This window comes from Antechinus flavipes, chromosome 3, assembly GCF_016432865.1.
Source record: "Antechinus flavipes isolate AdamAnt ecotype Samford, QLD, Australia chromosome 3, AdamAnt_v2, whole genome shotgun sequence".
In the NCBI taxonomy this organism is placed as follows: Eukaryota; Metazoa; Chordata; class Mammalia; order Dasyuromorphia; family Dasyuridae; genus Antechinus; species Antechinus flavipes.
This window is the reverse complement of record NC_067400.1, coordinates 611,491,934-611,519,866: the sequence shown is the minus strand read 5'-3', so window position 1 is coordinate 611,519,866 and position 27,933 is coordinate 611,491,934. Positions and strand designations below refer to the sequence as shown.

The 27,933-nt window shown below is 55.3% G+C and overlaps 1 protein-coding gene across 3 annotated transcripts in view; it reads left to right on the top strand.

The window, feature by feature from the left end:
- Nucleotides 1–795: 795 nt before the first annotated feature.
- SAMD11 (sterile alpha motif domain containing 11) overlaps nt 796–27,933 on the top strand; it is a 42,285-nt gene continuing 15,147 nt past the window's right edge. The window contains exons 1-4 of one of the 3 annotated variants that reach the window (XM_051988876.1): nt 796–1,443; nt 3,876–3,967; nt 13,612–13,793; nt 21,694–21,744. In XM_051988876.1, the coding sequence (XP_051844836.1) occupies nt 894–1,443; nt 3,876–3,967; nt 13,612–13,793; nt 21,694–21,744 (875 nt within the window). In that variant the 5' untranslated portion in view covers nt 796–893. Of the gene's footprint in view, nt 1,444–1,671; nt 1,760–2,326; nt 2,419–3,875; nt 3,968–13,611; nt 13,794–21,693; nt 21,745–27,933 lie in introns of those variants that run through there. The other 2 variants (XM_051988878.1, XM_051988877.1) reach the window with 2 other exon arrangements.

Sequence of the window (27,933 nt, the reverse complement as noted above, 5' to 3'; positions counted from 1 at the left end):
GGGCTCGGGCGCGTGTGTGCACACGCGTGTGTAAGCGTGTGCGTTTGGGGCAACAGGGGTGCGTGCGCTCCGGGGCGGGGACCGCAGCAGGGAAATGCTAGAGGCCGGGGCCGGGAAGGCTGGAGCGAATTGCCCCTGCCCGGGCTCGGACCCGAGTGGGGCCTGAGGGGAGAAGCCCTCGGCAGGACGCCCAGCAGGCGCGGGCCCCTGAGCAGCGGGGGTGGGGGCGCGGGTCTCGGAGTTTGGGAGCCCCGGGCCGGGGGTAGGAGCCGCTGAGCTCGGCGGGTCGATCGGGGATCAATAAGTATTTCCAAGCAGCACCATGTGTCGGGCCGCAGAGCCCGCGTCAGGATGTCAGGTCTCGGGCCGGAGAGGCGGCCCAGCCAGAGGCACCGCAGCGGCTGCAGCAGGGGCGCCGGCGGCGGCGGCGGCGGCGGCGGCACAGGCGCCGGCCCCGAGGGCTTCGGCGCACTAGCTCCCAGGGCGCGGGCGCGCGGCTGGGGCAGCCGGCTGCCGGCGGGCGCCTCCCGCCGCCGCCGCTGCCGCCCCCGCCCCCGCCTTCGCCCCCGCCCCCGCCCCCGGAGCGCCCGAGGGGCCGCCGGCTCGCGGCAGCCCAACTCCAAGCCGAGCTCGGAGCAGCCTCAGCAGCAGCAGCAGCAGCCGCAGCAGCAGCAGCAGCAGTAGAGAGAAGAGAAGGAGGAAGACCGGGAGGAGGAAGAGGAGGAGGAGGAGGAGAAGGAGGAGGAGGAGGAGGAAGAGGAGGAGGAGGAGGAGGAGGAGAAAAAGGAGGAGGAAGACCGGGAGGAGAAGGAGGAGGAGGAGAAGGGGGAGGAGGAGGCAGACAAGTTGCTCTCTCCGAACCCGAGGCTGCGCCCCGGTGCAGCCTCGGCACCATGCCGGCCGTCAAAAAGGAGCTCTCGGCCAGGGAGGAGATGGCCCTGGCCGCCTTCAACCAGCCCCTGGACGCACTGCCCGACTACCTGGCGCCGCTGGCCGCCGCCGCCGCCATCCCCATCCCGGTGCCCGTTCCCCTGACGGGCCCACCCCCGCGGGGCTACGAGCCGCTCTTCGCGCCCCCGCCGCCGCCCCCACCACCGCCCCCACCACCGCCCCCGCCGCCGCCGCCCCACCTCCACCTCCACCCCCCGCGCGCCTACCTGAGCCTGCCCAGGGCGCACCGGCCGCTGCCGCTCCCCCCGGACGAGCTGGCGCTGGAGCGCTTCTCGGCGGCACCCGACTTCCAGCCCTTCCTGGACCACGGCGAGCCGTGCATCGAGGTGGAGTGCGGCGACAACCGAGCGCTGCTCTACGTGCACAAGCTGTGCCAGGGGAGCAAGGGCCCCTCCATCCGCTACCGCGGCGAGTGGCTCACCCCCAACGAGTTCCAATTCGTCAGCGGCCGGGAGACGGCCAAGGACTGGAAGCGGAGCATCCGCCACAAAGGTAAGTCCCCGCTCGGGGATCCCGCGGGACGCACCCGGCTTCTCGGAACCGGGGGGGCCGGGGGACCCGTCCGCCACCTCCCTTGCCCGGCCCAAAGGGGGCGCCCTGACCTTGGTGGCCCGCACTCCGGCCTGGCCCCAAGGGGGCGCTGCCGAACCCCCCTCCCCCGGCCTGGGATACACCCTCCCCACCCTCCTCTCCCCACCCCAGTCCTGCACATCACACATCTACACTCGCACAGCCCATGCCTGCCAGGCACTAGGTGGGACGAGGTCGAAGGATGCAGGAGGAAGGAACATCTCCCCCCATTTCTGAGGTTCCCTTCTCTTCCCATTCCTCCCCCCCCAACTTTGGGAGAACTCCGGGCTCAGGAACGGTGGGGACTCGGGGCTATCCCCTCAGCCTCAGTTTTCGGGTTCCGGGGGTTCGGGCTGGGCCGTGTGTTTGGGAGAATGTGAGCCCGGGGCTGTGACAGGGGCGGGCCGAGTGTTCCCGGAACCGTGTGCCAGGGTGTCCCCGGGGCCGCAAGGGTGCTTTGAGGGAGCCGGTGTGTCTGTGGGATGTTTGGCTCCGCGTGTGAGTGCGTGCGCTCGGGTGCGAGTGGGGGCTCCTGCAGGGGTCTGGGAGCGCCGGGGAATGAGACTGTGTACGTGGTGCTGAGGCGGTCTGGGGCCATTTGTTTGTTTCTCTGTACATGTGTGGATGAGACAGTGTGCTTGTGTGCGTGTGTGTGCGTGTGTGTGTGTGTGTGTGAGCGCGCTGCGGGGAGGGGACAGGCGGCGGCAGCTGGGAGAGCCGGGGCGGGGAGGAGGGGGGGCGGCGGCTTGTGAGAGCGCGCGGGGTTTCCCGGAGCACAGTGTGGGCGGCCAGAACCCGAGCCGGATCGGGGAGCGGCGGCCGAGGCAGCCTGGGGAGCGGGCCAGGGCGCGCCTCTTTTGGGGGGGCAGGGAGCCGGTCTGCCGCCTAGCCAGCCCCGTGAGTGCGGGCCCCGGGGGTCGAGGCTGAGTTAGAAAGTTGGAGGGGGGTGGTGGTGGCGCAGCTCCAGGGAGCTGCTGGGTGGGGGAAAGCATCCTGCAGGACGGGGAAGGGGGTACTGCTCGGTTCCCGGGGAGGGGGATGGGGGGCAGAGTGGCCTAGCCTCCCCTCCGCCTCCCCCTTCGGAGTGGCGGGAGTGGGCAGCCCCCGGCGGGCTGCGCGGAGGCGGAGGCGGTGGAGAAGCCGGCGGGGTGCTGGGGGCGGCTGGCTTGACAGCTCATTAGCCGAGCAGGCGGGAGGGGCAGCCCGGGGCAGGAGCCCGCAGGGGCGGGGAGGGGGGGGGGCACCTCCTGCAGTTCTCCCCCGCTTCCTGCCCGTCTGGCTGCCCGCGGGCTGGCCTCCTGGGTTCCCCCGGGAAACCCCGCTGGGAAGCGGCTGTGCGTAGGGGACCGCAGGCTGGCGGGCGGGTGCGCTGCGGGTTCGGGTTCAGCAGTCTCCTGCCGGATCTGCGCGGCTAGGGCGGGGTGGGGCGGGGCCGGGGGCCAGGGGGGGCTCGGCACCACCTCAGCTCTGGGGCGGCCAGCTCTGGGGTCTGTGCCTCGGGCCAGGAGGGGGGGAGGGGCGGGGGTGTCGAGCCGACTGGGGCGAGGCGGGGCCGCCTAATTCTACCCAGAAAGTTGGCCCGAGGTACAAGGGAGGGTCTGTGTGGCGATGCCCTGGGTCCCTGAGCATCTGGGGAGGGGGCGGGGGAGATGTGCGGGTGGGGGGATGGGGAATTCAAGGTGTGTGTGAGTGTGTGAGTGTGTGTGAGTGCGGTGTGGGTGAGTGTGTACGTGTGTGAGTGTGTGTGTGTGGTCTGTGCCAGGCGCAGGAGGTCTGAGTGTGCAGCCTTTCCAGCTTGTGGGTCTGGGCGTGCTTGTGTGGTCTGTGCCCTGGCTGCTGGGGGGGAGGGGGTGCATCTGGGCACGTTCGCAGCTTCTGGGCCCTGGGTGCCTCTGGGTATGCGCCTGCCTGCATCTGCATGTGCACATCTGCGAGCCCGGCCTCCCTGGGAGCATGTGTGTGTGCACGCGGGCTTTGTGTGGGTGCACATCTGTGGCTGGTTAGCAGGACACGGATGTGCGTCTGGGAGCCTCTGCATGTCGCTGCCACGTTTGCGAGGTACATGGGAGCGCTTTTCTGGCCGCTGCCCCCCCCATGGGCTTCCGGCCGGCCTTTAGGCGCCCCCCCCATGGGGTTCTAGCAGCATTTAGGCTGCCCTCCACCTTGATGGGGTTCTAGCCAGTGTTTAGCCTGCCCCCACGGGGTTCTAGTCTGTTTAGACTGCCCCCCTGCTGGGGTTCTAAACCCCATTTAGGATGCCCCCCCTCCCCTTGATGGGGTTCTAGCCAGCGTGGCCTGGTTCTGCTTAGGCCCCCAGCGTCTGACCTTCCCTTTCTCCTCTCTGTTGCATTCAGGGAAGAGCTTGAAGACCCTGATGTCCAAAGGCATCTTGCAGGTTCACCCGCCGATCTGTGACTGCCCCGGGTGCCGCATTTCCTCGCCAGTGGTAAGCTCCTGGGGACAGAGCGGGATTTGGCCTCCTCCCGGCCTGGCCTTTCTGGGTGGCTTCGGCCCCGGGGCTTAGCCTGGGCTCATGGGAGAGAGCTGAGGGTTCCTTGGAGGCCTTCTACTGCCGCCCTCTCATTTCTGCAAAGGAGAAAACGGGTCCGGACAGATTAAGTCGGGTCACAGGCTTACGTCAGCTACCCAGGGCCTCTGACCAAGTCCACTGCCTTTCCCACTAAGGAAGACTTTCCGGCTGAGGAAGTCGGAGGCCTAAAGTCTGAGTTCCCTTCCATCTCAGAGGTAGAAAGAAGGGCCTTAAAGGTCTGCTAGTCGATCATCGTTCCTCTGCCTCTGCCCACGTTAAACTAAGTCGGGCTCAGAATAGGGAAGGGCCTGGGATCCAAGTCACATAGTGAGCAAGCTCCAGACCCAGGCACGGGGGCCAAAGCCAGGACCCAGTCCTGCCGCAGTGGGCGGGGGGAGCATTATGCGAGCTCGGGTAATGAGGGTGGTGATGAGAGACAGCAGCCCTGAGGGTGATGTTGTCACGCTTTGCCACTGCTCCCTGGTGGGCAATTGGGGGGGGAGGGTGATCTTTGGTAACCAGGTGGGCCATCAGTGTGAGAGGGCACAGTCTTTGGACTCAATCTCTGGGGTCAGATCCGGGACACAGTCCTGCCAGAGGGGTGCCTGGACGGGTGCCTCCTGAGAGCTCCGGTGACGTATGAGGGAGGGAGATGTTCCCAGTCCGGATATCTGTAGGGGAAGAGTAGTCCCAGGCATCCATGGCACTTGAGAGGCTCTGGTCTGCTCAACCGTGGTGTGTGAAGATGGTGACATTTGAGGGCGTGTGCCCCTGACTTGGGCATCCTTGGGAGGTGAGGGAAGGGTCTTAGGCATCAGTTATTGTGAGCTCTGGGTATGTGAGGGCGGAGCCTCCTGTCTGGGTATGTGAGGACGGAGCTCCCAAGCATCCCTGGCATTTGAGGGCAGTGACCCTGGCACGGGCATGCTTGGTATGCGAGGGCACATGCTCTCGGTGTGTGCATTGTGAGAGAAGGGACCCCAGGCCTCGGTGCCCTTCGAGGGCAGGGGCCTGCACCTCCCTGCTCCGTGCTGCGCTCACATAGCCACGGGGCCCTTAGCGTGTGACCAAAGCAGTGCCCATTGTGTGCGCCAGGGCTGCTGTTCCATAGGAGGGCAACCCCTCCTCCTCCAGGATGCCTGCAGTGTATTCGTTATGTGTGAGAATGGGGTGCCTGGCCTGGATACTAGGAGAAAGTGGGATCCTGGGTGTCTGTATGGCATGTGAGCCTTGAACAAGGCCAGTGTAAAGGCAGCAAGGCTGGGTTCCAGCCTCTGGTCCTGGCAGAAACAGAACGTGGGTGCATGAGGTCAAGGGGGTGGTCACCCAGCAGGCTTGTGCGAGCTGGGAAGGGGCCATTCACAGCCACCTAGAGCTGAGAGGCCTTTCAGAGGCAGTCACTGTACAGAAGAGGAAACTGAGGGCTCAGAAAATGACTTGACTTACTCAAGGTCAGATAATGAGTAAGTATAACAAAGTGATCTTGGAAAAATCACTTAATCTGAATTGGGGAGAGGGTGCAGCCAAATGGCACAGTGCATAGAGCACCGGCCCTAGAGTCAGGAGGACCTGAGCTCAAATCTGGCCTCAGACACATAATATTTCCGGCTGTGTGACCCTGGCCGAGTCACTTAACCCCAATCATCTAGCCAAAAAACCCCATCACCTGAGTTGGCCCAGGAGAGAGTTTCTCCTTGTGATGATTGCAGGCAGAGGAGCTCAGGAACAGAAGCCCAAGAGATGCTTGAACAAGTATTGGAGTAAGGGAGAGACAGACAGGTGTGGGAAGGGGGGTGCCCTTGTGCAGACCCGAGCCGCTCTCACAAACTTGGTAGCTTTGAAGTCATAGTTTTTCCCGCTACGGATTGAGTGGCAATTTGATTTGAGGGAGGAAGGGCCGTAAGAGGAGACCCCTGGCATAAGGGGCTGCTCTGGTCTCTGTTCTTTCCTCTCTCCTCCTCTCAGTGCAGCTGCTCGGGGCCTCCTAGGAGCTCTCCACCCACGTTTCCTGTTGGGGTGGGGGGAACCCCAGTTTTTCCTATATTCCGCTTCCCCGGAGAGGTTTCCCCCACATCTCAAGGTCTTTGTAGGTGCAGGCCCCAGTCAAACGTGAAATCGACTCTTTTTCCGACCCTGTGGGGAGGTTCTGGGGGAGCTTGAAGGGATCCTGGCACCCGCCCCTTGTGACCACGGGCACAGGCCTTTCACTTTGAAAGTCTGACTCACCTTCCTGCTGGGGATTCCTTTCCCCTTTCTCGTAAGGTAACGCGGGGGTGATCTCCCTCCTCCATCCCGGCCTCCGCTTCAGCTCACAGGTGCAGGGGCACGGGGCAGCGAGGACTATGGGAAATGGACCGGACTTTGAATCCCTTTCATGGAATTCTGGACAAGTCCCATCTGCGGGCTGCGTCTCATTTAGCTCTTCTAGAAGCTACAGAGGATTGGACTTGATGTTTTCCAAGGGCCCTTTCTGCTCTTAATCCTGAGTTGGGGCAGGACCCAGGCACTCCGGCTCCCATCATGCTTTCCCGCTTTTGGCCAAAGTCAGGAAGAGTAACCCTTAGGCCTGGGCCATTCCCCGAGGCGCCACAGAGCCCGAGATTGCCGTGATGCTGAAAGTCAGCCGCTGCTATTTGGAGCCCAGAGCCAACCATCCAATCGTATCATAGAGAAGGAAACTTTCTTGCAGTCGGGTGGGTAGTAAAAATCCAAGGCAGGATTTGCACCCAGACCCTGGGGCTCCGTTTCCCAGATCCTGAGGACAAGCAGGTCCGTGGCGCCCATCTAGAAGGCGTGTTAGCTCGTACGAGGGCATGGAAAGAACAGATGAGGGTCGTCTGGATGGAGAGCCAGGGAGACCTCAGTTTCCTCCTTTGTGCAGAAAGCATCTGTCTTCTCCGAGCACCTGTTGAGAGCAGAAACAGGAATAGGGGGTGTTGGTTGCATGCCAGGGATCAAAGGTCAGAGACCCCGGGGTTGGAGGCTCTGGTGGAACTCCCCACTGCCCCGCCCTGCCCTGATCATCGCGCCCCCCCCAAGCAGGCCCGGCTCTGCCTGCCATCCCTGGTGCCCAGAGGGACCCCCTCTGCTGGTAATTAATGAGCTGCATGGAAATTACCCGTCATCTCTTCTCCATTCGCCTGCCTGCCCGCCCGCCCTCCACTTGTTCCACCGAGGGGAGGTGAGGGAGAGGATGCAGATGTCTGAGCTCAGCCTCGCTTGTCAGTCCTCCCTCCCTCCCTCCCCTGCATGAGTGCATCATTGCCCAGAGGCTGAGCTGGCTCGGAGCTGGGAGCCCAGGCCCCGAGCAGGGGAGATGCCTTGCAGCCGATTCTTTCTGCCCCGCTCCTTTTATTCTCTCTCTGTCTCTTCTCTCTGTCTGCCTGTCCGTCTGTCTCTTTTCTGTCTGTCAATCCATCTCTTTCTGTCTCTGTCTCTCCATCTCTCTCCTTTCTCTCTTCTCCCCATCTCTTCTCTCTCTCTCTTGCCTTTCTGTCTCCTCTCTCTCTCTCTCTCTCTCTCTCTCTCTCTCTCTCTCTCTCTCTCTCTCTCTCTGTCTGTCTCTTCTTTCTCTGTCTCTGTATGTCTTTCCATATCTCTGTTTCTTTCCATCACTCTTTCCCCTTCTCTCTCTGTCCTTTATCTCTCCCTCCCTCTCTCCTTTCTCTGTCTCCTTTCTCTCTCTCTTCTCTGTCTCTTCATCTCTTTCTCCCCTCTCTCTATCTCTTTTCTCTCTGTCTCTGTGTTTCTCTCTTTTACTCTGTCTCTGTCTCAGTCTCTCTCTCTTTCTTTCTGTCTGTGTCTCTCCCCATCTCTTTCTCCCCCTTTTCTCTCCATCTCTTTTCTCTCTTCTCTTTATCTCTGTGTCTCTGTCTTGCTTCAAAAAATGCTTTATTTTAATCAAACCAGTTGGAATAAGATGCGCGGGCCTCTGTCCGCCCCCCACGGTAACCCCGCTCCGCACCCCGGGCCCCGGCGTAGCCCAGAGAGGCGTGGATGGCGGGTGCCCGTCCCCACAGAGATCCGCCTTCTGGAAGCTGGAGAGGCTTTATTTGTGAATGCCAGGGAGGCTGGCACTTGGCTGGCTCTGTCTAGGTCGATGCTTGTCACTGTCAGCGTGGCCCGGAGGAAGGCTGGGGCAGGGGGAGGGAGGGGGGGAGGCAGCCTTGGGCCTTGGGCACCGGCTCCTCCCCGGGGACCCCCAGGGCCGGCAGCATGGCCGGAGGGCCTGCTGGAGCCTGCTGAAGCAGCACGTTGTATGTCCGGGACTCGGCTTTGCAGGTGGAAGCACATGTGCACCAGTGGGAGGCACTGCAAGGGATCATTTTTGCCCACATTCAGAGCCCATTTGTGTCTCGGTCCTTTGGAGGCAATGCCAGCGGGCTCAGGAAGAGCCGGTGCTGCTTCTGATGCCCTGAGCTGTGTGAGCTTGGGCAAGTCACTGAGTGTCCCTTCATCTGTAAAAGGGGGCTACCGTTTCCGGGCCGGCCAGCGGGCTTGGGATGCTGTGCGGGAGGGATCTAGCAAGTCTTTAAGCCTGGATCCAGGCTCTTCTTAAGTGAGAGAGACTGCGCCTGGGGGCAAGACAGCTCCCCACCCCCTGCAGGGCCCGGCTGTTAGCCAGGCCTCCCGAAGGGGCGGGGGTGGGGCCTGGTTCCTGGCCAGGTGGCAGGGCTGCCCCTGGGGCTCCTGGAGCCTGGCCTTTGTGTATACAGATGTGTGGTTGTGCCGGGGAGTCTGGGTTCGCTTAAGGAGTGGGATCTAACCAGCTCTTCTGTGCTATCTCCATTTCTCTGTCTCTGTCTCTTCCTGTGCCTTTATCTCTCTCTGCCTGTCTTTCTCCCCTTCTCTCTGCTTCCCCTTCTCTGTCTCCTTATTTCCATTTATCTGCCCCTTCCCCTTTTCAGTCTATGTGTCTCTCTTGTCTCTCCTTCTCTCTTTTCCTTTTATCTGTATCTGTGTCTCTGTCTCTCTCTTCCCCTTTCTGTTCTCTCTGTCTCTATCTCCATGTCTCTCTGTGTGTATCTCTTTCCTGTCTCTATCGCTTTACCTCTCCTTCCCTTCCTCCTCCCTCTCCCTTTTCTTCTTCTCTCTCTGTCTCTGTTTTCCTCCTTTCTCTCTCTCTCTCCCTTCCTCTTTCCTTCCTTCCCTCTCTCTCCCCTTTCTCTTTTCTCTTGTTCTGTCTCTGTCTCTATCTCTGTCTCAGTCTCTGTGTCTCTCCTTCCTTTCCTTTACCCTCTCGCTTCCCTCCCTCCTCTCTCCTTCTCTTCTGTCTCTCTTTGTCTCTGTTTCTCTTTTTGTCTCTCTTTTTTTTCTTTCTCTTCCCCTCTAAATCTCTCTCTCTCTCCCTCCCTCCCTCACTCCCTCCCTCCCTCTCTCTCTCTCTCCCTCTATCTCTCTCTCTGTCACTCTTTCTTTCTGTCTCTTCCTCTCTGTCACTCTCTTTCCCTGTCTCTCTGTCTCTCTCTTCTATCTCCCCCACCCTTTCCTCTGTGTATGTATGTGTCTCTATCTCTGTTGCTGCTTCTCTCCTCCCTTTCGGTTATCCGTCCCTTCCTCTCTCTCCCTCTCCCTCCACCCCCAGACCAGTGCCCAGCCTGGCTTTCTGAATGCTCCACCCCCCCCACACCGCCCCCGAGGTTCAGAACCTCCCGCCTTCCCTTCCTGCCGCCTCCCAGATGGATGTGAGGGGCTGCGTTGCCCTGGTGACGGGAGACGAGGGAGCTGGAGCTGGGGCCTAGGAGGCTGGTGGCCGAGGCCGTGGGGGGCAGACCAGGCGGGGCTGGAGAGGCAGTGATTGAAGGAGATGGGAGGGAATTGGGCATTTGGAGGCCCCAGCCAGCCATTATTAAATAAGTCAGAGGGACCGCCCCCCCCACCTCCACCCCCAGCCACATAATGATCGATAACTTTTCTTCGGTATAACCAGCAGAGTGGGGGCCGTGAGCCCGCGGCAGCCCGGCCCCGGCTCGGGGCACTCCCGGTGGCTCGCAGCGCCCCTCCGTGTTTCTGTGTGCTGCTTCCCACGCGTGCACCCCATCCCTGTGTCAGATGCAGAACAGCATAGAAATTCCTAACACATATGACAGTTTAATGGATTCAGAATCTTTGCATGTAGCGCTATTCGCTCTCCCAAACAACCCTGGAAGCGAGACGCTGCTATTATCCCCATGAGGAAAATGAGCCCGTACCACGCTACGCCACATGCCATATGCGTGCCACATGCCACAAAGGCCACATGTGTACGGGATGCTCCCCGCCACATCCACAGCAGCTCCCAGAAACCTTTTCCAGAGGCCTGAGGAATTAGCTGTGCAATTCGCCAAAGGGCCCTCATTGCCTTTGTGCCTGTGTTCTGGGGCCGGGGTGAGGCAGGGGTGGGGTGTGTCGGCACCGGCCTAGGACGACCACCAGCTCTCCCCTCTAGTGCCCCACCTCCCGGGCACTCCCTCCCTACTGCCACAGGACCTTGGCGCGTGGTAGACAAATTGGGCTTCTTCCGTTCTCTGGGGTCAAACAAAACAACCCTCTGAGGACCTGATTCACAGAGAAGTGGTACAGGTGGGACAGATCCGGCCACCGTATAGTCGGTTGGGATTAGAAATCCAGGCAAATCAGCAGAAGACCGGGGTCAAAACCCGAGTGCACGATCATACCCCATTTATTTTGGGTGCGAGGTACACAATTCCTAAAGGGTTTTTGAAATATTTGAATGCTATTTTCTCTTTTTTATATCACCTTCATTTTCAAAAATGGCCCTCCTCTCTCCTCTCTTTTATTCATTCATTCGTTTGGTTTTTATTTGTTAATTTATTGTTTATAAGCCATCCCAAGTCAACAAGCATTTATTAAGTGCCTCCTGTATGCTGAACACTGTTCTGAGCCTTATAACAAAGAAAGAAAAGGAGTGGCGCCGGTGAGGAAGCGTGTTAGCAACAACTTTCCTGCTGTGTCTGATGGTGTAGGCAGCATTTTGCACAGAGTGCTGTCTCTGAAAAGAAAGGAGGGGGATACATTGTTTCATCTTCTCTTCCGCTCTAGGCCTGCTGATGATACTTCCTTGGTGTTTGGTTTCCTTGTTTCTTTTTCTTTCTGTTTACATCCTTATAGTTATTGTATCTAGACTTTCTCTGGTTCTACTTACTTTACATTGTATCAGTTCGTAGAGATCCTCCCAGGCTGCTGGGAATTCATTGTTTCTTACAGCTGGGTAATCCTCCATGACGTTTGTACGTTATCATGTGCCGTGGACCACAGTATGCTCAATGCTTCCATATTCTAGCTCTCACCCCCCAAAAGGGTCACCATCGATATTTTCATCCCATGAGGCCTTTCTTTATATCTCTGACCTCCTCGGGGTCATAAAGCAATGGGATCATTAGCTCAAAGGGTGATTCCCAAGACTAATTGTGAGACTGAGAGGTCAGTCCCAGGAACAAGGCCAGGTGGGATGAACTAACTGCTTTAGGGCTTGAGGGACTGAGTTGTGTTGACTTTGCGTCGCCAGCATCTAGCACAGTGTGTACCCACAATGCCTAGCATGTATTAGGCACGTTAATGAATGTTTCTTGATCACTGCTGTTGACTGACTGGAGACAAAAGGTCCTGACCGAGGTCAAGATCAAGAAAAGTAGGAGACTTTAGGGAAAGGCAGCCAGACGGGGTCTGGATATTAGCTTCAAGATTTACTGTGTTGCTTTAAGCAACGGACTTAACCTTTCTGGGTCTCAGCTTCTTCATCCGTGGGACTCAGGGGGAGTTGATCAGCAGAAAACTAAGCAGATTCTTACTGAGGAAGGGTCCCCGTGGTTTGTTGGGGGCTCGGGCAGAGATGCTTCCAAGTAGAGCCAGCGACAAGCGGGGGCGTAGGGGCGGTGGCTGCCTGGGAAAGACCAAAGCTCGGGGGTGAAAAGTCCTGATGTGGAACATCATTCATTGATTCATGATTGGATCTCCCTGATCCCAAATCACTGCCCCATACCGTGTCAAGTGACACACGTGTCATAGAAAACATATGGGAGTTTTTTTTTTTCTTAGTATACAACTGTACTAGATATTTCCCAAGCACTGTGCTGGGCTCTAAGCGGGGTAGAATGGAGAAGAACAGATTCAGATCTTCCAAGAGCTTACACTTTACTAGGTTTCCTCAGTCACAAAAGAGTAGGAAAATAAGTTATTAGGAGTTAGGTGAAGTCAGGAGGACCTGAGTTCAAATCCAATCTCAGACACTTAACACTTCCTGGCTGGGTGACCCTGGGCAAGTCACTTAATCCCAATTGCCTCAGCAAAACAAACAAACAAACAAATAAACAAACAAAAAAGGAGTTAGGGTTCATGACCTTTGTTTGAACCCCAGGACTGAACCTGGGATTCTTTTTACGCCCCTTCTCAAAAGCCAGGACTACTTCCCGAGTCTGAGCTGGAGCTGAGCTTATGGGAGATCATAGAAAGATATCAAAGCGATTTTGAGGTCCCAGGTCCCTGGGCAGGGTAAGGGGGCAGCCATCTTGGAGTTCGGGGAGTTTCCCAGAAGGCAGTTTGGAACCAGAACTAAGACTGGATATAGATATCAAGGGATAGGAATATTTCCCAGAACTGGGGTGGCGAGAACAGGACTGGAGGAAGAGGAGGCTGAATAGAGCTAAGAAAGGGAAGATTTGAGGATTTGTGTGCGCCATAGTGGATGTGGTGACTGCTGAGCGTCAGGGTCATCAAAGAGGAGTCAGCACTAAAGGTCATTCCCCAGGCTGGAAGGGGCAGCGGCCAGAGTTAGCCTGGAAGACTTCTCCTGGGCTCTCTCCAGATCCTGAAGCTGATCCAGCCCTGGTGCCCTCACCGTATGGGCCGCGAGGGGCACCCCGATTCCTCTACCCAGACCAAGATATCGGGGGGACATCTCTCCTCCTTAATTTATTTGAACCAAAATTGTTTTTGTTTTTGTTTTTTGCAAAAGAACTAAAAAAGAATAAAGCATAAAGCCAATACACAGAAGGAAGGAGGGTTTAGATGTAGCCAAGATGTGGCCATTTCAAGATAGCTCAGAAAGAAAAAAAAAAAAAAACCTCCTCTCACCTTTCCTTATTCTTACCTCCATTCTCTCTCCCACTACCACTTGAGAGTGGTAGGACAGCACACTGTGGAGGGCTAATGGACTTCTCCAATCCCAAAAGAATGAATGAAAAAGCATTTTTAAGGCAATTGAGGTTAAGTGACCTGCCCAAGGTCACACCACTAATAGGTGTCTGAGGCTGAATTTGAGTTGAGGTCCCCCTGACTCCAGAGTCTGTGCCACTTAGCTGCCTCACGAATGAGTGAAAAAAATTTTAAATGCTTACTGCACTCTTAGGATAGAAATACAGATGCAAGAAGGTTGTGTTATTGGGAGTGGGGAAGATTGGGGTTCCAGAAAACAGGAAGCCATGTTAGCCTAACCCTAAGGCCCCCTGAGGTCTTATCCCCTTCCTCTACCCAGGATCACATAAGAATGCCGTGTTCCTACATGTCTTGACCCCGGGGACAGAGAGCCCAGAGTGACCTGTTTCTCTCCTCTTCCCTCCTAGAACCGGGGTCGTCTGGCTGAGAAGAGAACCATCCCGCTTCCCCCCACCAGGATCCCAAAGAAGGAGTTGAGTTCGATTTTCTCAGCCAGCGATGGGGACAGTGACGGGAGCAGCCCGGCCCATGGGCATCGGCCAGATGTGAAGCAGGAGGACGACGTGCACATCAGTATCATGAAGAGAAGGTACTGCTCTAGAGGGAGGAGGTCCTGGGTCCGGCCCCCTTGATAACATGGTGGAATTTGGGCCTTTTGGGAAAGAGAACCCGGGAGGTGGGCGTGAAAAGCAGCATTGTCCAAGCCTACGGTTCCGAGCTGTGGGAAGAGATTACGTCTGCTCGGCTCGGCTCCCTCGGTCACATCCGGCAAGGTGCTCACGCTGGCCAGTCAGGCAGTTGGAGAGATCCAGATTCTACTTCTACTTTAATATCACTGACCCTCTCTGCGCTTGGTCTCCCATAAAATGGAGACCACGTATCTGTAGCACTTTCCCCACAGGATTGTTTTAGGGACAGAGGAAATAGTGTCTTTAAAGGTCTTGACAGATTTGGGGAAAGAAGTGACTCTGTGAGCTCAGGAGGCCGGGAGACAGAGGAACGAGTCTTGCTACTCGCAGTCAGTACTCACGGGGCCTTTGGCAAATCACTTGACGTCTTAGAAGCTCTTTTGTAAAAAGGAAGCGATGATATCACCCGGCTCGCCAAATTTTGGTCGTTCTCGATGATATGTCAGAAAGGTGAAGCCGTGATATTCAAGTGAATTGAATTGAAGTGAGGGAGGGCTGTGCAAAGTCACCAGCCTCACTTTCCCCTCCAGAGCCATCGGGGTCTAGTGGCGAGACGTAGAGACTGGGCATGGCCCTGGATGTGCCGGAAGCCCTTGGCTTCTTAAAGCTAAGATTTGCCAAGGGTCTCAGTCCGACTGAGGCAACGCCCAAGTTTTGATTAAGGCTAGGTAAGAAATGAGGCAAAGAATGGCCTTTTTTATCTGGTCAAAGGGAAAAAAGGATTATTAGGAGATTGTGATTCTGCATAAGGGATTTTGCAGACCTTACATATTGTTTTGTGGATGTTGGGTTATTCAGGATCACCCAGAAGTCTGCTGTAATCCTTTGACCACTGGTCCATGTGCCATCCGGGAGCTTAAAAGAAGGGTTAGCAGCTTCATACCAGGGATAATGCCCCAGTTTCACCTAAGAGGAAGCCAGGTGCCCCAGTGGATAGAGCACCAGGCTCGGAGTCAGGAAGTCCTGAATTCAAATATGAGCTCGGACACATATTAGCCGTGTGACCTTGGACAAGTCACAACCTCTGTCTGCCTCAGTTTCCTCATCTGCACCTTTCGCCCAGGGTTATTGTGAGAGGGAAAGAAACAAACATGTATTAAGCCCTTATTGTGCACTAAGCACTGTGTTAAACACTTTATAAATATTCTCATTTGATCTTCACAAGAAATCTGAAAGGTAGGGGCAATTATTATCCCCATTTTACAGATGAGGAAACTGAGGCTAACAGAAGTTGTGACTTGTCTAGGGTCACGTAATTAGTATATCCCCATTTTACAGTTGAGGCAATTGAGGCAGATAGAGATTATGACTAGCAACAGAGTTACCCAGGAAGTCTCTGAGGCTGGATTTGATTTTTAGGTCTTCTTGATTCGAAGTCCAGGGATTTATTTATTAAAACAAAATTTGTAAAGCACTTTTGCAAACCTTACAATATTCTATAAACAAGAGCTGTTGCTATGGTTATTGTTGACATGTGCAGGGGTAGGGGTTAGAGGTCATACCTTGCCTGGCTCATCAGAGGGCTGGTTTCTGGTTTAGGAGGGACTTCTGCACATAGGTAAGGCAGAAGTTGTCTTGTTGCCGGATCCTTGATCTGGAGCTGGGTGGGGCTCAAAGGACACCCAAATTAAAGGGAGTGCCTAGGAGACATTTTATAGAAGGGGAAACCAAGGCCTGGGGAAGCAAAGCAAATGTTACTTATATATTACACACACATACACACACACACACACACACACACACACACATATTTGTAAATATGTTAAATATATATTAGAAATATATACATTATAGCTATTATACATATTATATTTATTTTATAAATATTATATATTATTAATGTATTTATATACAATATATAATAACATATTGTAGATTTTGTTTTCCCAAATACAAAGATAATAACAAGACAGAGCACTCTACTATAGGTTAAACACATGCAGTTCTCTTTTCCAAATACGTTTCTGTATTTGTCACACTGCACAAAGAAAAATCAGATCAAAAGGGGAAAGACACGAGAAAGAAAAGAAACAAACAACAACAACAAAAGCTGAAAATACTATACTCAAGCAAAGCAAATTTTTAAAAAATTTAATAGTTATTATTAATTTGGCTTTTGATGTGACTTCCATGATCCAGTTTTTGATACAATCTTTAAAAATAAGAAGTAACTTTGTAGAGTACTTATTCTATGCCAAACACTGTGTTAGGTGCTTGACAATTGTTATTTTATTTGATCTTCCACAAGAATCCTAGGAAGGAGGAGCTATAATTATTCCCATTTTCCAGATGGGGAAACTGAGGCAAACAGGTTAAATGACTTGCCCAGGGTCACACCTCTAGCAAGTATCTGAGACTGAATTTGAACTCAGATCTTATGGATCTTAAACTCAGTGTGCCATCCAATATACCACCTAAACACTGGAAGAATACATCAAGGGGAGAAGTCCAAATCGTATCCAAATCTAATTTGTTGTTGTGATTTTCAGTCATGGCTGGCTCTTTATGACCCCATTTGGGGTTTTCTTGGCAGAGATAATGGAGTGGTTTGCCATTTCCTTCTCCATCTTATTTTACAGATGAGGAAATTGAGGCAAAGATGGTTAAATGACTTGCTCAGGGGTCACACAGTTAGTGTCTGAGGCTAAATTTAGACTCATCTCTTGCTGCCTCCGGACTCTGTACTCTGTGCTCTTTGGGACCCCCTAGCTGTCCTAAATGTAACTGAGAAATGTTTGCCAAAATAACTAAAAATACAATCTAACCTAGATAATGTTCATTTGTAGTTTTCTAAGTCATTAAGCTGTTTCTTTTTGAGTTTGACACCACTGATTTGGCCTAATTACATTTTACAGAAAAGGAAACTGAGGCACGAGTAGGTTGAATCACTTGTCCAAGATCATATAATTAGTATCTGAGGCAGAATTTGAAATGGAATCCTCCAGTTACAAGGAATTCATTCAGTCAGGAAGCGTTTATTAAGTCCCCACGATATGCGAAGTGCTGCAGATAAAACATGAAATAATCCCTTCCCGTAGGGAGCTTGTGTTCTCAGAGGAAGGAAGGTCGGGGGCCTGCCTGAAGTCAGAGGAGAAGAATGGGCAGGGCAGGATTTGAACGCAGGTCCTCTGATTCCATCTCCTATTTTACAGATGAAGAAAGGAGAAGATGGTTCCGTATCCAAGGCCGCACAGGCAGACAGGAGCAGGGCCCAGATTCAGACACACGAGCTGCTTTTTTCATTACGCTGGAATATTGATATTTGGGAGATGAGGTCCCGGGAGAGTCAGAGTTGAGGGGCAGCTGCGGAACCTCCCTGCAGCAGAGCCTGACTTAGGCCAGCGGGGCCCCTGGGCTTGTGGAGACGGAGGCGGCAGTGGCGGCCCTAGGGCTGAGGGCTGCTCCCGAGGAGGTCCTGGCAGTTTCTGAGAGGAGGCAGAGTGCCTGCAGCAAAGGGTTAACCCAGTCCCCTGTGGAGGGCTGGGGCAGGAAGGAGCCTTTAGCCTGCCGATGGCCACCTAGCGGGATTACTCTTGTTTCCTCTGGCCCAGAGGCAGAAGCTGTGCCGTGGGTGGAAGTTTCAGCCAAGCAGGAAATTCAGGAAAACCTTCCCAACAGCGAAATCTGTCCAGAAATGGATGGATTGTCACAGGAGGTAGTGAGCTCCCCATCACCGGAGGTTCTCAGTCTATGGCTGGACGTCTCCTTGCTGGGGATGTTGGATGGTGGAGCCATGGATCGAGCTGTGGGGCTTCATTTGTTTCTTTGTGCAAGCAGGAGTAGTGAGATTTGAACTCAGGTCTCTGACCTTCACTAGGGTCCTCCTTCAGTGCCTCATCATGGTGTGGCAGGGACATCTGACTCTCACAGTCTAAGCCGGCACCCTTCCCAGCTGGGCAGGCTCCTTGGAGGTGCCCCCCAATGGGCTCTGGCCTCCAAGGACCTGTCCCAGTGATTTCTCAGGGGATCATAGATTCAGAGCTGGATGGGGCTTTCTTTGGGGACTGCTGATGCATTTTACACATAAGGAAACTGAGTCAGAGTAGTGAAATGACTTGTCTACAGTCACATGGCTAGTCAAAGGTCAAAGTCAAGGTCGACATTCTCCCTTGTCATCTCGTTCAATGTATTGATTGTGTATTTGCGGGGCCGCCCCGACTGCTTGTGGTTGTACTTCAGTCGCATCGGACTCTCTGTGTACAAGAGGGACCGAGTGCTCTCCCCCCTCGGGAGCTCCCGCTCTGCCGTGTGTAAACAGAAAAGCACACCCATGATGGTGTCGGGAGGGAGAGCGCGGACCGGGACAGTTCTGGCCTGAGTCCTGAAGGGAGAGCAGAGCTTGTTCCCATGACCCTTTGTGCCCTGGTGAACACCAGGGGCAGCAGGTTGGCCGTGGCCGCTGCTGGGAGAGCCCCTCAGGACACGTGCCCCTGGCTTCCTCCTCCAGCCCGACTAAGGCAGGAGGGCACTCCAGCTTTCTCCTGCTGTTCCCCCCGACCTCAGTGTGCCCCTGGGGAGTCCCGGCCACCCCCACCCTTGATACCCTCCTGACATCATCCCCATGCCGCAATTCCCTCGGCTCCTCACCCTGGAACCTGGGAACCGGCTCGACTGACTAGGTGACCTTAGGTATAAGGTTCCTTCCTTGGGCCTCAGTTTACAAATTTGTAAAATGGAAAGCTCGGGCTGTATGCACTCTGCCTTCCCGTGTATTTCAATAGAAAGAACGCTGGTTCTGAATTTAGAGGGCCTGAGTTCAGGTCCTGCCTCTGACCCTTAGTGACCTTTCCCTTTCCCTCTGTGGGACAGTTTCCTCCTCCGGCCAGCCAGAGAGGGCAGGGGTGGACTAGAAAGCCTCAGAAACCGATGACTAATATCAACCTTTCCCTTCTGATGGAGCACTAGAGTCTTACCCCGGCAGCTACGGGTCTCCTGGTCCTAAACCTTCCTTGGTATCACCTTGCCAAGGTCAAAACGGGCACACGAGCACGGGCAGATCCTAGGAGGGAGCCGTCAGTTCGGGGCCGGCTTTTGCGGGCTCCCCAGCTTCCCTTCAGCTGCAGGTTTTATTGGATACTTTATAAGGCCTGTGGGAGAGGGGGCCGCACCCCCTTCCTGAGCCTCGGGCCCCTGACTCCCCTGCCCTCCCCCCGTATTCCTCCCTCCCTGCTCTCCCACCCCAGGGGGTTCCTGGCCGGCCTCCTTCCATTTTAATTGGATGATTAATGGCTAGAAAGAAGCAGGCCCTTCTTCCCTCCCCCAAGCAACTCCCCTCCCCCTGAGTGGGCTCCCTCTCTGAGTTCCTCTGGAGGGGAAGGAAGCAGAGATAATGAGGATTTAATTTTGTTCTTACCTATTCATTTGTCGGAGGAGACGGAGCGGGGTTGACTGGGCTGTTCCCGTTGCTGGGCCCTGGGCTGCCCTCCAGTCAACAAACCTCCATTTGGGAGCCAGGGAGGGCTCCTTTTCCTATTCCCGGAGCACCTTTTTCTAAAGGGATCTGAAGGCCCTTCTCTGGGCATTTCCCTGCTGTCATCTGGGGTTCTCCTTTCAGGGGTTTCCTTTGGAGGCCTTCTCTCTCAGTGGCTCCCCCATCATAACACTGGGGCCCTTTACTGGTTGTCTCCTCATCGTAACACTTGGAGTCCCCTCTGGGGAACTCTATGGTGTAGTAACACTTGGGGCACTCCCGACCTTAGGAGAAAGGAGCAGCTCCCTGGGTACAAAATGAAGGAATGAAAAAATCATTTATTATGCACTTACTGTGTACAAATCATTGCGCTGAGGGCTGGGTATTCTTATAGAAAAGTGGAGGCGCTCTTACTTCTCAGGGAGAGCTCACTCCAGCAGGGAGGACCACCCCAGGTCTGAGGGAAGAGTCCCAGGAGGGTGGTAACCAAGCAAATAGCCCTGCCTCTTAGTAGAAGTCATTTCCACTGATGAAATTACGCCCATTTCTGCTGTCAAACCATTCGACTGGAACCCAAGGTCGAGACTCTCCCATTTGTGAGTCCCGAGGGATCCTGCAGGCTGAGGGGTTGGGCAGATGGTCCTTGAGCTGTAGGTAGCCTTTCCCCCCTCCTCCCTCCCCCAAGGTGGGCCTCAGGTGTCCAGGCCTGAGACATCAAACCCTCCAAATCCCGGCAACCCGTCAGCTTCTCGAGCTAAATCCCAGACAGGGCGTTTGGGCCAGACTCACGCGCCTCCATTTTCCAAGTCCTTTCCCAGATCAGATGAGGTGATACTTATAAAGCTCTTATGCTTTATATGCTATACAGTAGGTACTTAATAAATACTTGTTCCCTCCTCCTTCCTTCTCCCCATCCTGGTCTTTGCAATTTCTTCCTCTAAAGTGGAGGAGGGAGTGTCTCGCCTCCTTTTACTCTGATTATACCAGTGGTGATTTCTGTGCATGAGACCAGGGTGGGGCGTCCCACCCCCTCTGAGGACCAGGCATTGTTCGTTCCCTCACACCGGGAGGACCCTTAATTGCGCCTCGGTTCCCCACTCTGGAAGATGATAAGGTGACATGAGATGACCTCCCAGACCCCTTCCAGCTCCGGAGCTAACATCCCATAAATGCGGCCAGGAACGGTCCCCTGGCTCACACTCCAGTTGGCCTCCAAGGAAGCTGCATACTGGCCGGAGTGAGAATGAATGGTCCTCTTTATCACGGGCACTTCCTGAGGCCTCCTGACTGGCCGAGCATGTACTTGTAGCTTAGTGGGAGACAAAGAAAGGGCCCTCCCAAGATCCCCAGTCCGTCTGGGGACAGGGGACAAGAGAGGCATTGTAGAGCCATAGAAAAGCTGCTGCTAGGGTTGGAGCAAAAGCCTCTTGAGTATAAATAATTTATTTATTATCACCAATATAATATAAATACCTATATTATATAATAAATTAAATAATTCTCATTAAAGATTTGCAAAACACTTTACAAATATGATTTCATCCGATCCTTGCAAGAACCCTGGGAGGTATGTGCTATCAGCATGGTTTTTCCGATGAGAAAACTGAGGCTGACAGAAGTAGGGGACTTCTCGGGGTCATACAGTGAGCTAGTAAGCATCTGCAGCTGGATTTGAATTCAGGTTAGAGCTCTGGTTCCTTTCACTTCTCGACGCTTCTGCTCTTCCTGCGATCTTGGGCAGACTCCTTTCCATCTCCAGGCTGTCTCTGTAACCCGAGCGGGTCAGATCTGAAGGTTCCTTTCATCCCTAAGTCTATGCTCCTGTAGCCATGGGCAGATCTAGGCTCGGGCTCAATGGATTAATTCACAGTGTGTCAGGAACTGGGCCAAGCATTGAAGAGTCAAAGGCGAGAATAAAGTCTTCCCTGCCTTCAGAGAGCTTACACTCGAACGAGGGAGACACAGTATCCACAGGGTGCCGCGTGCCAGGTTCATGCCGAGCAGTCACAAGGTGACCTTGAGAGGGAAGGTCTTGAATCCAGAGCCCAGGCCTCTTGAGATCAAGGATGCTGATAGACTCTTGAAAATTGAGTTTGGACTGCGGGGGGGAGGGGGGAGGGGGGAGTTGAATTCAAGGACGAGGAGTTTGACTTTTATTTTGTAGTCTTGGGGGTTGAGTGGGGGAGGGAAGGATCCCTCAACATGACTTCCTAGGGTCCTGATATGGTACCCTCCCCCATATTAGAACTGTAACAAGAGCCATCTCAGGGTAGGAGTAAAGGGGTGACCCTGAGGCAGGGCCAGGGGTGATTCCGGGGATGGGGACTTGGGGGGAAAAGGGAAACAAGAAGAAAAGGTGCTGGACTGACCCTCTTTCTCTCTTTCCGCAGGGTCCACACTCACTGGGATCTGAACATCTCCTTCCGAGAGACGTCTTGCAGGTAGCTCTGGGCCCTGGGTGTCGGGTAGGAAAAGGGTTTCTGGCCCACTCCGGCCAGGTGGGCACTTGTCGTGGAGTCTCTAGGGCCTGTGCTGTCTCATCTGTCTAAATGAGGGGGGACTCAGCCCTCCCTCCCCCATCCTTTCCTCTCTGAGTCTCCTCTGCTCCTTTCTCTCTCCCCTTATCTTCAGCTGCCCTCCTCATCCTCAAACCCCTCTCAGCTTGCAGACACCTGCGTCCTTGGGGCCGGCTGATGTGAGAGAAGGGCAGAGCCCTCCAGTTCCAAAAGACCGGAGAAGGGGATGCCCATCTCTTAGTTAGCCGCCACCAGGGCTTGGCTCTGCCCGGCTCAGTCACTGCTGCCGCCCGCTCCAAAGGGGAGTCTTGGACCTTTCCTGAGCTTGAGGCCTCTGGGAGAAGCCCCTTAGTGGCCAAAGCTCGGGACCCTGACTGGCACTTGGGATGATACATGATTAATTGGCCCTTTGGGCCTATCTGAGCCGCAGGGAAAGGGCAGCCCTTGGGAAGGGTCGGCCCAGCTGCGGCCTTGGAGGCGCCGGTTTGTTGGCTGAATATATTCCAGTCTAATCATCAGAGGGAGGACAGAGGGACCTGGCTGGTGTGTTGGACCCAGACGTCCTGAAGAGCCGAGGCCATAACCAGACCCCCCAAAAGAGCCCTGCCCACAGATTTAGGGCATGAGTGGCTCCAGGTCTTAACCCTGCACCCTGAGCATGACAGGTCTGGGGGAGGGTCTCGTCCTAAAGATGGAGAAGGTCAGAGGTTCCATGTTTGGGGGAGGAGGCGGGATACATGAGCGTGACAGAGGTCTGGGGGAGGGTCTCGTCCTAAAGATGGAGAAGGTCAGAGGTTCCACGTTTGGGGGAGGAGGCGGGATACATGAGCGTGACAGAGTTCTGGGGGAGGGTCTCGTCCTAAAGATGGAGAAGGTCAGAGGTTCCCTGTTTGGGGATACATGAGCATGAGAAAAGTCAGCATGGTTGGTCTTGGGAATGGGGGGAGGTAGCCTGGATAATTGGTCTCAATTAGAGATAAATGCCTCTCATTGTCTTTCTCATTTTATAGTTAGGTAAACTGAGTCCTAGCAGGTGAATTGCCTAAAGTCACTCAGAATATAATTCTTAGAGGCAACAGGGGAATTTTGAAGGGCCAGGCCAGCCCCCCCCCCGCCCCGTTCCCCCCCAGTTAAGCTTGGAGAGCTGAGTTTGTGGCCAGTCTGTGTAAGAGTTGTGTCCCTGGGTGTATGTGAACAAGCCGAAGGCTTCCCTTGGAAGGAGCCTGAGAACAACGGGCCTTCCACTGCAGCGGGAGAAGTGGAGGGTAGAGCAGAGGGTGAACTTCCTGCCACTCCCCGGCCCCTGGGCCTGGCCCGGCTCCTGAGGTATTTATGCTCCCGAGAAGGGCCAGATTATGGAGCAGAATTACAATAAAAACATCTTTAAACTTACTTCTACCTCATTTTGGAGTTGCCAGCTCAACTGATCATTTTTATGGCCTGTCATGAACATTAATGACGTTTTATGAGCCTTTTACTTGGGACATTACGGGATAAATTTGTCAGCGGGGCCTGTGGGGAAATCAAGGAGGCGCCTCCTGCTCCCCCTCCCCTCCCCCCTTCTCAAGCCGGCTTCCTGCCCCAGCCTGGCGGGGCCCACCCCATGGTCGGGGCTGGGAGCTGCCTGTGGCTGGCCCCGGGTGTTCCCTCCCAGACGCCTCGAGAGGGAAGCCACGGCCTTTGAGAGCCTGCGCTCCGAGGGAGCCGGGGGAGGAGGAACGGGCCGGGCGAGGAGGAACGGGCTGGGTGAGGAGGAACGGCTGCTTCTGGTTAGCCTCAGGCCTGGTCTGCTGGAGAAGCCCCAGCTCCGCCTGAAAGTCCCTGTCCTTCCCAAATCTCCCCGGGTCACCAGCTCCCTCCTCTCCCCCGCCGGGAGGCAGTACGGTCCAGTGGGGCCCGAAGGAGCTCCGTTCTCCCTGCGTGACTCTGGCCCAACCGCTGCCCCCACCGCAAAGTAGGGAGTTAGACGGGACGCAGCCCTGAACTCCCCAGAACTTAATTAAGGGGCCGCGGGGGGGGGGGTCGCCCTTCCCCCTACCTCCCTCCGCCAAGCTTCTCTGGGCAGCCTCCATCAGGGGCGACGGTCCGGGCGGCTCAGGCCCGTGGCGTTGTCTGCCTGGGTTCTGTCCATCTGCTCTGCACAGATGGAGAAATCCCCAATCCTTGCAGCGTCTGACCCTGCGGCCGGCCCCAAGCCTTAGAGGGGTGTGCATGGGGAGACGGGCCGCTGGAGCGGGGCCAGCCACCCCTTCCCCCCGCTCTTGGAGAGCTGCCGGGGAGCTGACAATGCGATTAAGGGGATTTAGGCGATGAGCCCGGGCGCCCTGAGCCCATAAGCCGATCCCCACCTCCAGCCACCGGCCCTCGGTGCTGAGTCAGCGTCCTGGGCTCGCTGGGCCACCGGAGGGGGTGGGGCGGGGGCTCCCAGGAGCCTCGTGGGCCCAGAATGTCTGCAGGCCTCCGATTCCATCTGTCTGCCTCCCGCTGAGTCCCCTGCAGCAGGAGGGGAGGGGGTGCTCAGCGCCTTTGCTTGGCTTGGGCTCGCCTTCTGGGGCTTTACGGAGAAGAGGTGACCCCAAGGTGTGGATGGAGGGCCAGGGCACTGCGGGGGAGTGAGGGGAGGGGACACTGGCCCCCCAGGCTCTTCCTCCCTCCCTCGCCCATCTTCCCTGTATTTCTCTGTCTCGGTCTCCCGGGTCTGACCTCTGAAACCCCTCATCATCCTGGGTACCAGAACACATTTTTTTTGCTGAGGCAATTGGGGTTAAGTGACTGGCCCAGGATCACGCAGCTAGGAAGTGCAGAACATCTTCTTTGACAGTGGCCCGGAACCACCAACAAGCTCCCTCTGGAGCCCGGGAGAGAGACCCAGAGGAGCTGAGAAACTGGAGGAGAAGGGCATGGTCCAAGGAGAGGATGGGGGCCAGAAAGAGGGGAACACTGGGGGCCAGAGCTAGCGGGGTCCTAGAGAGAAAGTTGTATTTGCAGCAAGACATCCCTTTCTGTGCCTCAGTTTCCTCACCTGTAACGGAGGAATTAGGAGGAGGTGAAGTTCCTCCTAGCTCTAAATATATTTTAGGGGGAACTTCAGGAGGCTCCTCCAAATTCCTCTTAGCTCTAAATATATTTTCTTTTTACAATTTATTTTAAAAGTTTCCCCTAAATTTTGAGTTCTAAATTCTCTCCCTCCCTCTGAATCTAATTTTTCTTATCCCATGGCCTGGATTTGAATCTCATCTCTGCCCCTCACTACCTCCGGGAGCCTGGATACGATTGCTTCCCTTCTGTGTTCCTCAGTTTCCCCATCTTTAAAATGAGGGGACTGGGTTGGATGACCCCAAGATCCCTTCCAGCTCCAGATGTGGGTGCTCAGTACTCGGTCAGGCCCAGCAGTGCCGGCGATGGGGCTCCCCTAGGAAAAGTTACTGTGAGGAAAGAGGGGGGAGGCAGACGGTGTGTTCCGACAGAGCGGAGGCGTCTAGCGTGGGCCAGGAGAGGGCAAGGACGCCGTGGTGGAACAGGGAGAGATGCTACTGGCAAGGGGGGCTGGAGGCAGACATACAGGCCTGGAAGGACAGAATCAGCAGCAGGAGCCTCCTCCGGAGACAGCGTGCTCACCTCTGGGGGCGCAGATTGAAGAGGGGGAGACCAGTGGGAAGGTCCAAGGTACTGAGGCTCCGGCCTCGGGGCGGGCACTGGGAGTGGTGATGTGAGAAACTTTGAGAAAGAATGATATTAGGTGACATTTTCTGTCGGTTAATCCAAGGGCTATGGGCCGGTGTTGCCCTGGATTCTGAGGAACCAACGTCCAGGGAACTCTCACAGGAGGAAAGTCCTTCTTCTGTGCAGGTAGACCCTCATTCTGCCAGAGAGGGGGCTGGAGAGGTGCCCCGGGCCCGTGAATATGTCATGTTGGGGATTCAGCTCCAACAATCCCCTGATCTTTTCACTATAGGCGTCTTAGCCCCATTTTACAGATGAGGAAATCTGAGGCTCAGAGAGTGTGACCCAGTCATAGTTCCGGGCTGGATTTCAGAACCGCCTCCCAGCTTGGGTCCTTTGTGGAGCTCAGGCTCCCTCTCCTGCCTTTGGCAATGGGGGGGGGCAGAGATGTCTTGGGTGGAGGCGCGGTGGGGAGGCTGGTCTGGGTGCTTTGCCCCCCTCTGCTCCCCATCTGTTGTCCCCCAGTGCTGAGACCAGCAATTCTCTGTCTCATCCTGTCTGTCCCCTCATTGATGAGCCGGCCTGATTAAAGAAACTGCTAATCACTTCCAATTAATCCTATAAACTGCTCACAACTCGGCCTATTTGCATAATGCCGGGAAGGGCAGCTCAGAGGGGATCAGGCATCCAGCGGGGAAGGGGTCGGCAGCCCCAGAAGCTGGGGGCCTGGGTGGCCCTGAGGGTCGCGGAAGAGGGGAGGCTCGTGAGCCGGGGAGGGCAGGACTCCCTGGAGGGAAAGGTCAGAGCCCCGCTGCAGGTGGGGGGGCCCAGAGGGACGGCGGGGAAATAAGGGGGGTTCACACCCGTGGGACGGGCCCTCGGGGTCCCCGGCGGGCACCCCGGCACTTGGAGGGGGGGCAGAGGCTCAGATGGAAACTGATCTGATTACAGGGACAGAGGCTGGCTTAGGGCCGGGAAGGGGGGAGCTGAAGCTCAAGGAATATTTAATGAGGTTAGAATTAGGACTCCCTGTCACTGCATGGAGGGAGCGGAGCTGCGGCCCTTCCAGGGACAGGGACTGGGCGTCCTTCCTCAGCGCGAGGTGGGCTGGCTCGTGGGGGTGGGGCAGGAGGAGGCAGGAGGAAGCAGGGGTGGAAACCAGCAAGGAAAGGGGGGTCCTGGGGGGGCAAGTATATTTCTGTTCCTGTGTGTGTCTGGTTGAAGGTGTTAATATGCTGAACGAGGGAAAAGCTGAGAGCCCACATTGACCACATACATACATCCTCTCCCTCTGTGCTTGTTTCTGCCTCTCTCTGCCTCTCTCTCTGACTCTGTGTCTCTCTGTATCTCTGACTCTCTGTATCTCTCTCTCTCTGACTGTATATCTCTCTCAGACTCTCTCTGTATCTTTCTCTGACTCTGTATCTCTATCTCTCTGTGTGTCTCTGTTTCTTTCCCCCACCCCCACCCCCACTGGGATTTCTGCAGGGCTCCAGCTCTCTGACCAGAAGTAACTGTGTGCTCAGGCTGACTAACCCTGGGGAAATAAAGCAAGGACCAGGAAGGGGTTCTGGGTACCCGTTACTAGTAAATAGGCCGGCCTGGGGGAGCTTCTCAGGCAAGGACGGGTTGGGAGGGAGAGCTTTAATGAGTGACGCCGTCATTTTAGGTGAATGAGGCCTTCCAGGCCCAGAAGTAGCCATGTACATGTGCAGGGTGTGAGAGTATGTGTGTGTGTGTGTGTTTGTGTGAGTGTGAGTGTGAATGTGTGTGTGTGTTTGTGTGAGTGTGAATGTGTGTGAGTGTGTTTGTGTGAGTGTAAATGTGTGAGTGTGAGTGTGTTTGTGTGAGTGTGAATGTGTGTGAGTGTTTGTGTGAGTGTGAGTGTGAATGTGTGAGTGTGAGTGTGTTTGTGTGAGTGTGAATGTGTGTGAGTGTGTTTGTGTGAGTGTAAATGTGTGAGTGTGAGTGTGTTTGTGTGAGTGTGAATGTGTGTGAGTGTGTGTGAGTGTGAATGTGTGTGTGTTTGTGTGAGTGTATCTGTGAGTGTGTGTGTGAGTGTGAGTGTGTTTGTGTGAGTGTGAATGTGTGTGAGTGTTTGTGTGAGTGTGAGTGTGTTTGTGTGAGTGTGAGTGTGTGAGTGTGTTTGTGTGACTGTGAATGTGGCTGTGACATTTCAACACTGAAACCCTGGAAACGCCCGTTGTCCTTTTTAGCTCTCTGACTCTGGCAGGGGATGTGGGGCGAGGAATCTATCTCCCACCGTGCAGGTTTGGGGAATGAGACACAGAGGGGTGGCTTGTCTCGAGTTCCCTGGCAGACGGGGCCAGACCCCAGTTAGAACCTGGGTCTTCTGGCTTTTAGCTATGTATCCTGAGCACCTACTGTGTGCTTGGCCTTGAGGTTCAGGCCTGGCCGGTTGGATGCCTGGGAGTTTGGAGGATGGAAATA